Source organism: Athene cunicularia (genome assembly GCF_003259725.1).
Source record: "Athene cunicularia isolate RWA chromosome 1 unlocalized genomic scaffold, athCun1 chr1_part1, whole genome shotgun sequence".
NCBI lineage: Eukaryota > Metazoa > Chordata > Aves > Strigiformes > Strigidae > Athene > Athene cunicularia.
The window spans coordinates 68,181,815-68,194,450 of NW_020799091.1; the positions used below are offsets into that span (position 1 = coordinate 68,181,815).

The 12,636-nt window shown below is 44.5% G+C and overlaps 2 protein-coding genes across 4 annotated transcripts in view; both read right to left on the reverse strand.

The window, feature by feature from the left end:
• Nucleotides 1–157, reverse strand: part of RPL31 (ribosomal protein L31) — a 7,093-nt gene extending 6,936 nt beyond the window's left edge. Inside the window, exon 1 of the mRNA XM_026844719.1 lies at nucleotides 71–157. The gene's annotated coding sequence lies outside the window, so the exon portion shown is untranslated. The remainder of the gene's footprint in view (nucleotides 1–70) is intronic.
• Nucleotides 158–5,709: 5,552 nt separating this feature from the next.
• NPAS2 (neuronal PAS domain protein 2) overlaps nucleotides 5,710–12,636 on the reverse strand; it is a 50,373-nt gene continuing 43,446 nt past the window's right edge. For 2 of the 3 annotated variants that reach the window (XM_026853630.1, XM_026853619.1), the window contains exons 16-18: nucleotides 8,748–8,942; nucleotides 7,444–7,536; nucleotides 5,710–5,824 (exon numbers count right to left, since the gene is read on the reverse strand). In XM_026853630.1, the coding sequence (XP_026709431.1) occupies nucleotides 7,444–7,536; nucleotides 8,748–8,942 (288 nt within the window). In that variant the 3' untranslated portion in view covers nucleotides 5,710–5,824. Of the gene's footprint in view, nucleotides 5,825–7,443; nucleotides 7,537–8,038; nucleotides 8,147–8,747; nucleotides 8,943–12,636 lie in introns of those variants that run through there. The other variant, XM_026853641.1, reaches the window with a different exon arrangement.

Consider the following 12,636-nt stretch of genomic DNA (forward strand, 5'->3'; position numbering starts at 1 on the left):
CCTCCCGCCGCGGGGTCTGCAAGGCGGATGGCGGCGGATTCGGCCGCCCGGCCCCGGGGCCGCCACTCACCCAGCCGGGAACGGGCCGGAAAGGAACGCGCAAGGGCCTGTGGGAGCGAGGAGCTCTTCCGGGATGCGGGCGGCGACAGACTGCGCCGGCGCCAAGCGGAGGGGCGCAGGCGGGCGGTGGCGCGCATGCTCCTCGCGCGAGGCAGGGCCTGGGGACGGCTCGTCCGCCGGTGGGTTGTCGGTCTGTCGGTACCGGGGAGGGAGCGGTCGCCGGCTTTCCCGACTCGAGAGCTGCTTCTGCCGCAGCCTGGAGCCGAAGCCCTGAGGCGGGGATCTCGCGGAGAGTGACGGGCCGCCCGCCCGCTCGGTCGCTCGCCTCCTGTCTAAGCAGCTGTTTTTTAGGTGGTGCGTTGTGCGGGGAGCCTCCACAACTCGGCTTAGGGGTGTTGTGCTTCTAGCAAGCAGGTTGCCCTGTTGAGAGGTGCAGCTGCCGTTCCTGAGGCAGGAGCTCGGCACGCCAGCGTGGGGCAGTAGCCTGCGGCGACCACCCCGCCTGGCCACCCGCCGAGCAAAATGGCCAGAGCTGAGGGATGGTGGTGGGGCGAGACCGTTTTCGGCTATAACGAACTGGAACAACAGCCCAACTCAACGAAGAGGCCTGGCACTGCATTGGGTGTGCAACAGGGAACAAGTGCAGTAATCCAAAACCAGAATGTGTGTGCAGGGAAGGAATGTGACAGAACATTAAAAATTAGTAATCTTTTCCTCTTTAACAGTAAATCTGTTCTTGCAAGTGCTTTGTATCCTTTCAAATAATATAATAAATGAGGTTATTGGAAGGCAACCCCACCCTATTTACAGCTTCTCCCTTTGCACAACTTGCAGTACTGCTGGTTTTAGAAAAACGAAGTGTGCTCCAGGGCTGAGTTTGGTTTATCCCACTAACAAAAGGAGAGATGTGGGTGTATTAGAACTATCTCTGAGAGTAAATGTGGTTTGACCTTGGCTAAATGCCAGATACCCACCAAGTTGCTCTTAGCACTTCCCCTCCCCCCTTTTTTTCTCAACAGGGCAAAGAGGGGAATGAAAATAAGATAGACCAACCCTTGTGGGTAAAACAAAAGCAATTTTAATAGCAGTTTTAATACAAGCTAAGCGAAGCAAGGGTCCGTGCATGGAAGCAAAAAAAAGAAAACGGATTTATTCTCTCCTTCCCATGAAGAGGCGCTGTCGGGCCTTCTCAGGAGCAGGGCTCCCATACGCGTAGTGGTTACCTCGGAGGACCAAGGGTGACCCCACCCCCTTTCTCCTTTCTCCCAGCTTTATACTGAGAGACGTCCTATGGTCTGGAACATCCCTTTGGTCGGTTCGGGTCAGCTGTCCTGGTTGTGTCCCCTCCCAAGATCTTGCCCACCCTGTCCCATGGCGGGGGGTGTGAATGTTGGGAAGAGCCTTGGTGGTGTGTAAGCACCGCTCAGCAGTAGCCACAACACCAGGGTGCTATCAACACCCTGCCATTAAAACACAGCACCATGAGGGCTGCTACAGGGGAAGGCCAATTCCAGCTCAGTCAGACCCAGTACAGTAAAACAAACTCTTAAAGGAATTTTCTCTTCCTGTGACTTCCATCATAGTAGCTGAGACCCATCAAGTGGCTCTTCCACAGGTATTTCCTCTGAGGTGGTCATGTTCCTTCATTGCCTCCTCCCTGCATGAACTTTTTTTGCCTACAGATTTCTCCTCCCCTTTCCCAGAATAAGCCCTTACAGGAACAGGTGGAATTGATGAAGTTAGCCTCATTTAACCAACTGGCCTTTGCTAAGGTTTATTTGTAGTTAATGGAAAGAGAGAGGTTCCTTCAGACGTTAAGTGAAAGCACCTTAGGGTTTAGCTTTTTAATCTTCATCTGGTGGGGTCACTCTTGCTTCACTGAATGCAAGAATTTAAAGAGATGAGCAGGCAAACTCAACTAAAGTTAGCAGTAAGAGCACTTGGAGACCAGATGTGATTTCTAAATGCTTTTTAGAGACCAGATACTTGATTGCCTTGTCTTCCTTCAGTGAAGTAAGCCAAAAGGGTTGTATGAACTGAAATACACATGCACTGATCAGTGCTACCAGCCAGTTTTGCTGTGGAAGAAGCAGGGGCATTTGGCCAGGGGGTTTTCTTTTTTAGCTTTTTAAGAACTTGGGGCAAGTGAACCTTTTTCATTTCTTGGAAAGTTTACCATTTCCAACTCCCAGCCCAATTATTTTCATTGTTCCTCTATGGCATAGAAGCCAGATTTGAACACATGGGCCCTGGTGATGTGACCCTCAGTACTGAAGGGCGGGAAGGGCAGCATGGTCTGTGCTCTCTTGAAGCTATGCTGGCTTGGGTGGCTGCAAGCTGCCCTGAGGACCATCCCCTCTCTATCTTGCTGCGGTGAATGAAACCATTGCTATGCTCCGTTACCCACCTCATTCTGTGTTGGAGCAGAGTCAGCAGAGGGAAAGCAGGCCTGTACCTTGGCTGCTCCATCCCAAAGTCAATTTGAATTTAACATGGAAAAGAGTCTGCACAAAGATGCCAATGTGGAAACTAGCCTGCCTACAGTGTGGGCATGGTAGCACTTCCAGCAGAGATGGCGTATCACAAAACTTAGGACTGTGATGTCTTAAACACTGAAGCTGGACATGGATGAAAGACCTGGTATATGCTGGGTCAAACTATTCTTCAAAACATCTTTTTTGTCCTATTCTAAAACTGTTTGGTGGGGAGTACAGAGGTGTCTGAGGTCTTCAAAGTTTTAAAGGAGCTTAAAAAGAGCTGTCTTGGCTAGCAGCTAACATAATTCCTGAGCTATCATTCTTTCTGTCTATGCCATAACAAAGATCCCATAAGATAATACTTGTTTTTGCTAACTGGGTGCCAAACATGGTGCAAAAAAATCTAAAGTGAATCACATAGTTGAACAGCCACAGGAAAATGTGTGCAAGTCCTGCAATAAAGCCTTTTGGCTATTTTATTTTATTCTACAAATAAAGACAACTGTCCATCATTAAATGGAAAAAAATAATAGTTTGAGTTGTATATAGCATGAAACAGCAGTTCCCTTCACAAAAACATTTCTAATTCATTAGTTTATTACAAAATACCCACTCACAAAAAAGCACAAGCACAATCTTTATACTTGTGAAATGAGTTGATATTTCATATACAAAATAATTTCCACATAATTCCATATAATTTTATTTTATATAGAAATAGGTCATTATTACAACAGCTGTACAATACACTACTTTTTATTTAATAATTACATAAAATCTTTCTTAGAAACATATCAACAGAAAACATACAAAAAAAGCGAAAAGTGCATTTCTTTCCCCCCCCCGCCCAAAAAAAAGGAAAATTCAATCCTAAATGTTATAATGAGAGAGATATGTAATAGTCTGCAGCATCCCAAGTCAGTGGGCCAAAACACAGTGCATATTTCTCGGAGACTTGCGGTGGTGAGTATAGGTTGAAGAAGGATTCATGTTGTACTACTGGAGAGTTGCACGATTGTGCTTAGAATCTGAGTTCTCCTTTGCAATCACAATTCACATAGAAAAGAGTCCAGTGTGGGTTATGGTTTTGGTTTTGCTTTGTTTGATTTTTAGTAATGAAGAACAGTTAGGGTAAGCTGCATAATACTTTTCAGATTCTAAATCAAGGGTTATGAGCTATAGACCATCTTCACCAATGACTGGGGTTTCTCTTCCATTGGATGTGCTAATTTGGCGACAAGAATAAGGAAACAAACTTCTCTTTACAGAAAGTGCCTAGGTTTTGTCCTCTGTGCAGTTGTGCAAAATAATAACAATAATCATAATAAAAATAATCTCTTGTTCTCTCCTCAATAGACCTTTGACGCAGTGCTTTTCATACACAAAAGAAGAACTGAAACAGTAAAGGCCAAGTACCTCATGAGTCTGTCGACAGTCTTTTGGAATTGACAGATAGCTTTCAGAGTGACACGCCAAGACTGAACACTTCCTCCCGTGCACCCGTTGATGATGGAGGCTGTGCAGGATAGAGTTCCTTTTTATTTTGCTCTGTCAGTACATACTGTGCTCACAAGACAGTGCAAACTGAATCCAGCATGCCATAAATGCACTGTCTGTGGCAGTCTGCACTCGTGGCGTACTTCTGTCATAGAGCTTTGAAAGAAACGCTTGTGCAAAAGCCAGAACAGTAAGTACAAAGTCATTCTCTTCTGCCCCATGTGCCCATTGGTTAAAGCTAATCGTGCATTGATTGTGCTGGTGGGACTCTATCGCAGTGGCTGTGGTAAATTTGATGATTCTGATAAGCTATTGCTTCTTCTTGATGTTAGTTGCTGCTGCTGCTGCTGTGTCTGATGATACCCCATATTTCCTTGCTGTGGCGAGTAAGATGGCAGGAGCAAAGAATCGGGTTGCTCATTGTGCAAAGAACTTGGTGTTTGCACCTACAGATAAAATAAAATTCATCGCAGTGTTCGATTCCTTCACACGTTAAAGCTCTTCGTCCTCAGTGTACAGGGTGCTTAAAAATACTACTAGTTTGCTGGCTTTTATTTCTGGGGCTGTTTGGCATGGGGTTAGTTTACCTAATGCTAAGAGGAATTAACATAAACTGCAGCAAAGAACATTACAATTAGGCAATGAGAATGGTTTTCTAATAGGAATGCACTGCCTAGGGTTTGCGGGTTATCCTGAAAAGCCTGTTTAGGAATAGGGTGGGTGAACGTGTCAGAAATGACACAGATGCATGACAGAAATGAAACAGGGGATCCTAGTGCACCTCATGCTGTCCCTTCTAGCGAGTTTACAGTAGGGTGTGACCTTGCAGTAGTGAAGTCGATGTGAATTTTGCAGATGCTTTTGTTGGGAACAGTATCTGCCATAGTTTTTTCATTAATTCTCAGCTATGATAAGCATTTCATTTCAGTAACAAGAGTTTAATCATTTGAGGATGATGATACTCTTTCAGTGATGCCACTGGGTATGTGATCAGGTTGTATAGACTCATTTCATCTCCTTTTGAGTTAATACAGAGACACCTAATTTCCCCCCACTACCCATTTAGTTTAGTATGTGTTCAATTAGGTCAAAAAATAAGTATTTTTACATCCTCATATCACCTGTTTTTTCCAGGCAATGTGCTCCAGTTTATCTTCTTTGCCTTGTGGAGTTGAGAAAATATGTTAATTTACTGAGGGGATCCAGATACCTGATCCAGATCTCATTTTATGTCGATGCTGGTAATTAAAAATCATCTTTTGACTTGTAAACTAAGCAAATTTTATACTGAATAAAGAGAACAGAATAAATCCTAAGGCAGCAATTTTGCCCATCTAGAAATACACTTTAAATATATCCAGGATAATCTGATTATGTTTCCAATGTACAGAATTAGTAATTTCCTTTTAAATATTCTGACTGTTCTCACATCTCCCCTGCTATACGGCACTGTATCAGTGTCTCGCACATTTTGGTATCTCTAAAATGGCCATTTCTGCCATGATCAGGCTCCTGCTGAAACCTGGGGCCCCATTTGCACAGCCCGTTTGCCTTATTACTCTGTGTGTACATTTTATACATTGTCCTCTTTGTCCTACCCTACCTGCAGGTAGCGTTGTTGCTGATGCTGTTGGTGCTGGAGTTGCATAGGTGGCAGAGAGGATGGCTGGGAAGGAGGTGTAGTGGTGAACCCTTGGTTTAACACTGCTTGTCCCATCAGTACGATTGGAGAGCTGCTGCTGGAAGTCTGCACTTCCAAACTTTGAAACATTTGTTGGGTTTGAGAATACCTGTGGAAGAAAGAAGAAAAACAATCAAGAACAAACAGTTGGAGGCAAAGATCTTCTATTAGGATAGGGATGGAAGTCCCTAATCTTCATAAATAATTCCTAATAAAGGATTCCAGTGCACAGGACCTGCCAATATGAACGACGGCACCATTGGCAGCACTGTTTTCCCTTACTCTGTGATGAGCTGGACTTGGAGGGCAAAACAGATCTCACCTCAGAATCCAGACTACGTTTTAGATTCAATAAAGATTCTGTTTTATGCCTATCTTTCTCTTCAGCCACAGCATTCACATCCCTGGCTCATTAAACCAAATGGCCTTTGATTCAGTATTAATATGCTTAGCTCTGAACTGCAGCGAAAGAGAAGTAAATACACCCCCCGTTCTGCTGCCTGTGCTCCCCTGCGTGCCTGTGCAGAAAGGTGTCTAAGGGTTGGTTACTTCTTAAGCTGCTCGTATACACATCGCCAAGTATGGGCAGCAGTTCCCATCACTGTGAGCCACACTGTAGGAACAGAAGAAGCCTCTAGAATTCCTCTGGAGTGAGGGATGCAAGACAGAAACAAAATACTCAGCTCCTCTTGCCAGTCTGCTTTTGTATAGCAAAGCTTAAATATGTGTTGTTTTGTGGAAGGCTGTGGGCAAAACCACAACAGAGCTATTGCCAACCCATCCTAATTCTGTTTATTCTGTAATGGGTGATGAGATCATAGTGTGGCGTGTGTTCGCTCAACAGCTGTTCAACATTAGGGGTTAGTCAGAAATGCTACATTTTGGGTACTTGTACTAGGACGTGAGCTCCTAAAAAAGGGTCCCATGAGTCAGGAAGTCTACATGAACTGGGAGATGTATCTTTGCAAATCAGGTCTCTTTTATTTAGATGCTTAAAATCAGATCTAAAATGCTGTACATTTAAAAGTGACAAATTTAACTCAAGATAATCTTAAACAGCAATTGTGATGTTTAAAAAAGTATTGAATACCTACATTCCTGATCTAACAGACAGAATTACTTTTAAGTAATGATGTGAAAACAGTTGCCTATTATTTTAGCAGTTCACAAGTAAGTACAGTCAAAAAAACAGTTAGGAAAAAAAACCCCAGGCATATTCTGACTGATGTTTTGTGCTTCCTTCATCCAAGTTTTGAGGAGACAAAGAACCGTGGTGGTTTGTTCAGCAGTGTTTCTGAGAGCACTGAGGTGCAGGTCCTTTCAGTGCTGGTGGTGCAGATCAGGCGTAGCTCCACTGGCGTTACACCAGCGTGTCACTGCCCACAGAGCAGGTAGGGCCTTTCTTGGCACTGGTTATTTCAACCGGGCCAGTGCTGACTTTCTCACATTTACCTTGGCCTGTCAGAAGTTCCAGTGCTGAAGCAAGCATCAGGTGAGGGAGAAAAATCCCCCCAGCCTTGGCTTGTTAAAACACCACTAGCACATCGTGTTTCTTTGTCATCCTTCCTGATGTGGCCGGGAAGGGTAAGGCTGACCCTGACACTGGAAGGTGGGCTCAGCACAGTAACGCAATCTTGATATTATAACTAACTACTTTGGAATCGTACGAAAGAAGGCTATTTCCCCTCAAGAGGAACTTTGCTGTTTTATCATGGACAGGTCACTTACTTAGGCTGGGATCCCGCCATGCTGAGGTCTGAAGGGTGTCGTGCATTGCAGGACCCAGGCATCATAGGCTGAATAGGCTGGCTGAGCAACAGTCTGGCACACGGAAAAAAGAAAAAGTGACATTGCTGTAACACAAGGACCACGCAAATCCCGCATTTTGGAAACAGAAACAGGGCGCTTTTGCAGGCACGGCCCAAGGCTGGGTGTCAGGAGACCTAAGCCCAGCTCCTGGCCGTGGCAGGCGCATCCTGGGCGCTGCGAGGTGGGGACTGGGCCCGCGCGTGGCCTCTGGTGAGGTGGGTGCCTGGCTCAGAGGCTGGGCGCTGGGAGTTCAGGGCTGTGGCATTTCTTTTGCTCCCGCAGGTGGGAATGGCTCGTGTTTGAGCATTCCGAGTATCCAAACGCAAGTTGTTTTGGTCTAGTTGGATGCCCGGGTGGATTCTCCACCGCCCACCCAGGGGGAGCCCGAGGGTGGGAATAAGCCTTCTCAAGGAAAAAAATGGTGGGGTTTTTCCATTTGTAATACGGATGCACTTTTTAATTTAATAGAGTCATTGTAATACAGGTATGTAGGAGGTTAAAAGCTACAGCTGAGGGGTCTGAAGATAACGACGCGGCTATGTTTGCCGCACACTCAGGCAGCAGAAATAGGAGGCAAGTTTCATGTGAAGGGAGGTGCAACAGGTGGGTGGAACGGCAAACACTGGAAGTGCCGAGAAACCAGCAATATAAAAAAAATCCCGTGCTAAACCTAGTAAGCTTTCACCGATCTCGGTGACTACTAACTGAGGCTGAACTTTATTTTCCCCTGCAGGGATCTGTTAGGCTCACAACCTGGGGGGTCTATACACAAATCCCAACGTATTCCAGCTGTGTGCCACCACAGCAGACAGGTTTCCTTGTGTTGGTGGCATCCGACTGGATTCAGGGAGCAGGCAGGGGTAAAGCTAATTTTGAGAGGCTGTGCTGCCAACACCACTATTGCTGGTTTCCAGTGTGGTCAGTCAGGTTTCTTTCAGGATCAACTGAAGACCAGTGAGTCATCCACACATTTTGCACACACCCCTGCTCAGCTTTCAAGCTGAAACAGCTGCTTAAGTAACCGTCTTGGCTGCAGTCTTAAATGGGGATTTAAGGTGAAGTAAATGCTGTAGGGAGACCCCTTATATAGGCTGCCCTTACATAGGAGAATAGGGAAGGAAAGTCACAGCCACACTCACAGACTGACATTTTACTTGCTTGCTTAATAACAGCTCAGTGTCTCCTTTCCATATAAATGCTTCTCTATTCAAAGAAGTGATTACCTGGCTCGATATCACGCTTGCTTCTCTCAGTGCTTGCTGGTTTGCTGTTTGCGAAGACGCAATTTGCCCTTGAAGTTGAGGACTGGGGACAAGCTGCTGCTGAGAAATGGCCCCTGATCTCTGCTGTAGCTGTTGTGGCTCCGGCTGCTGAGTATTGCTAAAGTTCAGGGACACCGTCGGCTGCTGTAGGAACATCTGGAAAAGAAGGGGGGAGGGTTTATTTACATAGCTCAGCTGTCTTGGGTAATGAAGGTGACAGAATTAAATCCAAAGATATATTCTAAAATAAAGTTATTCCATTTCTAGATATATTATGCATTTACTGTTAGCTGGAAATCACCTATCTTTCCTACATTAATTTCTGCTGTCTCTAGTTTCTTGATTTAACGTTCTGCAAGGGCACTCATTACTTGAAAAATGTGTCCTGAATGTACAAGTCCTCCCTCCGTGAAGCAGGCACAGCCCTCCTAAGAGCAGTTCCCTGTACATTCACTGTGTTCTGGGGCATCTTGACCAGAGAGAAGAGAGTAACTCCATGTCTTTTCAGTCCTTTCATTTCTCCTTTCAACAAAATCAGCCTGCCTTTCAGACAGGGCTGCTTTTGAATTTCTCTCTGGAAATTCAACACCTTACATACAGTTGGGTTGTCAAATGTTTTTAATGAGGCCACAGTCAGGCCAGAGCTCTCCGTGTTGAATGGCTGTGTCCTTATCATTGAGAAGATGTGTAAACAGACAGTCACTGTCATTTATCTGATTTCCCATCAGGTAACTGTCACCGGTGTTCGTCCTAACTGTGCCATGCATTTGACTTGTGTAAAAGAGCTAGCAGCTCCTCTGTTAGTTTTTCTGTAAATGATATACTCTCCATTCTTGCATTGCAAGATGAAGCTTTCTTCTTTAAATGTTGTAGGGCTTCAGAATTTCTGCTTTCCTAGGGGCTATTTCTTTTATTACAACTGTACAGAGGAAAAAGACATCTTTTAAAACTATGAATTATTAATGCTACAAGCTATTTTTGCAGTATTTCGAACCTAGGCTCTTGCCACCAAGGACTCTATGGAGGTACACATCCCACATAGTTGAAGGCATTTTTGGATCTGATTCTGATTCCACACCACTGCTACACATGTGGAACTCCATTAATTTAAGTGAAGCTACTTAGGGTTTAACTGAAATCAGAATCACAATTATCGTCTCATTATTCATCCATCAGTCTCATGCCTAGCAGTATGTCTGAGGTACGCCCAGTAATTAGTACACCTTCCTGCAGCTTATTGCTGTATTAACAATTCCCTAAACTATCATGTCCCCTCTAATTTTTCTTGGAAAACCCCCATACCTTTCTCCAAAGGACGGACACAATGCATTGCTTTTCTTTGCATAAGTATGGGTTGAGCCATCATGTTTGTACTTATTTATCTAGCTTTTAAAACACAGTTTTTATTTAAATACGATGAATTTTTAATGAATTTCTGTGTGCCAAGATTTTACTCAAAAAGAAAGGTACAGACAAAGCTTACATTAATCAGCTGGGAGAGGGGGGGCAATTAAGGAAAATGTTAATGGACCTAAAGCAACGGCTTGTTCCAGGTGCTGTAGGCTAACCACATCTCAAAGTTGTGTGATAGAAATAAATGGGTCAAGTAACAGAGTTGGGGCTGCTCGCAGCAGGTCTGAAACTAGCTCCGAGTGTTTTCTTTTAAAAACACTGCTCACTGAGTTTGGAGCCATTACATATCAGAAAGACAGATGGTCTTGCAACTTCTGCCAAGTAAATAGGTCTTATTATGAATAAATCAAAGACAGAAATGATGGAAATTCATTTTCAAGTTGGTTTTTTTTTCTGTATATAGAAGCTAAGCTTTGGACACGTTTAGCAAATGAACTCACTTGATTAACTCTAGGAATGAAACTGGTCGCCACTAATATAATATTTGATATAAAATTCAGAAGAGATAAAGCAAGTAGTGTGTTTCAAAAATGTGATGGGGAGTGTCAGCCCCCTGGTACTGGCCAGATCACTGCAAATTAAGACCTTTAGGAGGATTATCTTAAGTGTCTGCCCTGTATGTGGCACACAGCGCTGAAGAAATAGAGTTCAACCAATGCAACATCACCATGTATCGATGCAAATGTCAGGCAGGGGGTGAACTTGCAGCAAACTACTTACTTTGCAGGGACCTGCCTGTGTGCACACCTCACTTCCAGATGAAGGCCAAGGAGCTTATCCTTCCACAAAAGCAGAGTAACTTACTTTGCAATTACTAGAGTGTGCCACTGGGTAGGAACGTGCATGGTTAATAGGTGGAAGCTAACACACTGTAAATTTACAACCAAGTTTATACCAGTAAACCAATTTTGCTTGTTTGTGGGTACGTACCCTGAGAGGGCTCTGAGTGTTTCATACCTAGGGACCCTCTCTTGCATTATAATGGCCAAAGCAGCATTATTACTGTCTGAAAATAAATGTCCCGAAAAAACAAGCTCAGGGCAGGAAGCAATGGTGCCATTTAACCCATGTCTCTGTAGAACTGAAAGACTCAAGATGCCTCATCAAAACAAGAGTTAACCTGAGAGATGATCGAAACGTGAAATTTCTACCTGCTAGTTAAGCCTAAAAGCAAGAACACGCTTCATTTATACAAAACTTAACAGTCTTTTTCCATAATGTGCCTCTTTTGTGATAGTCCTGTCTGAATTCCCCTGAAACACTGAAATACAGCAGCTTTAAATAACAGAAATCCCCTAATAAAGAATGAAATCTTTCCCAGTCTGAGCAAGTCCAAGCAGATAAATTAGCAGCCCCCTAACTGCATTGCTGCTAATGACATGTCTCGTGGCTGGTTTTGCAGACTGCAAGGTCAGTGAAGCAGCTTACAAATATTTTTTAATTGGCCAGCTTGTTAACATACGCAGCAAAGCAGCGAAGGAGGGGAGGGACCCTCTGACACTGCTGCCCCCTCATTCCGAGATAGATGGTCCCTACGGCTAATGGATGAATCACGTTGGCAAGACATCATGAGGAAAACGGCTCTTTGACTCCACCTGTCCTTTGGATAATCAGGGGATTATAGCCTTCGGGCTCATCATTACAGACATCAAGACTCTTTCTTTATGTAAAATACGTAAAGATGAGAAGCGCAGCACTAGGAAGCTGCGATTCACTGGCTTCGAAGGGAACCTGGTTTGCAAATGATGGGTGGCTGTGGATGGGCTCGTTTGTAGTTTTTGCAGGCTGGTCAGGCTCAGCCCTTCTGCCTTCCTCCCCGTCTGCAATTCATTAGCTAGACTGTTCAAATCTGGAGCAGACACAGCATCCTTCAGACTTCTGAGGTTACTCTTGCTGCTCTTGTCCTTCATACTTTCGTTTGTCGGGAAAAGCAGTAACAGGGATTTAATGGGGTTTTGAACACTTTTGTTCAGGGCCTACAGCCCTGATAGTTTCATCTTTCATCGCACAAGGCTCTTGGAATTAGTTTCTAACACAGACTACAGTGCTCAACATCTGTCCAGTTGGGAGAGCGTTTCTTGGTGGACTGCCATACTGCAGTTTTGAAGATCTCTGAAGGAAATGGAAATCGGGTTTAATTCTCCACAGAGCTACCTGTACACTTCTGTGTGGAAGGGAGTGAACCAGTGGGGAAGATATGCTAATAAATCAGCTAATGAGGGAAAACCGGAGAACATTTCCCCCTTTTCAGGCAGCCTACAGCACTCCCCCATGCTTATTGCTCTTCTATGCAGAATATTAAAGAGACCAGAAATGTGCTTGATGATAGCAACGCTTGCTTGTTTGCTACTATGCTTTGGAGCTCTGATAATAGGCATAGATCTGTGTCTGCAGACATCCAGCTCCCTGCATGATGAAATCTGTGTGACAAAGCACA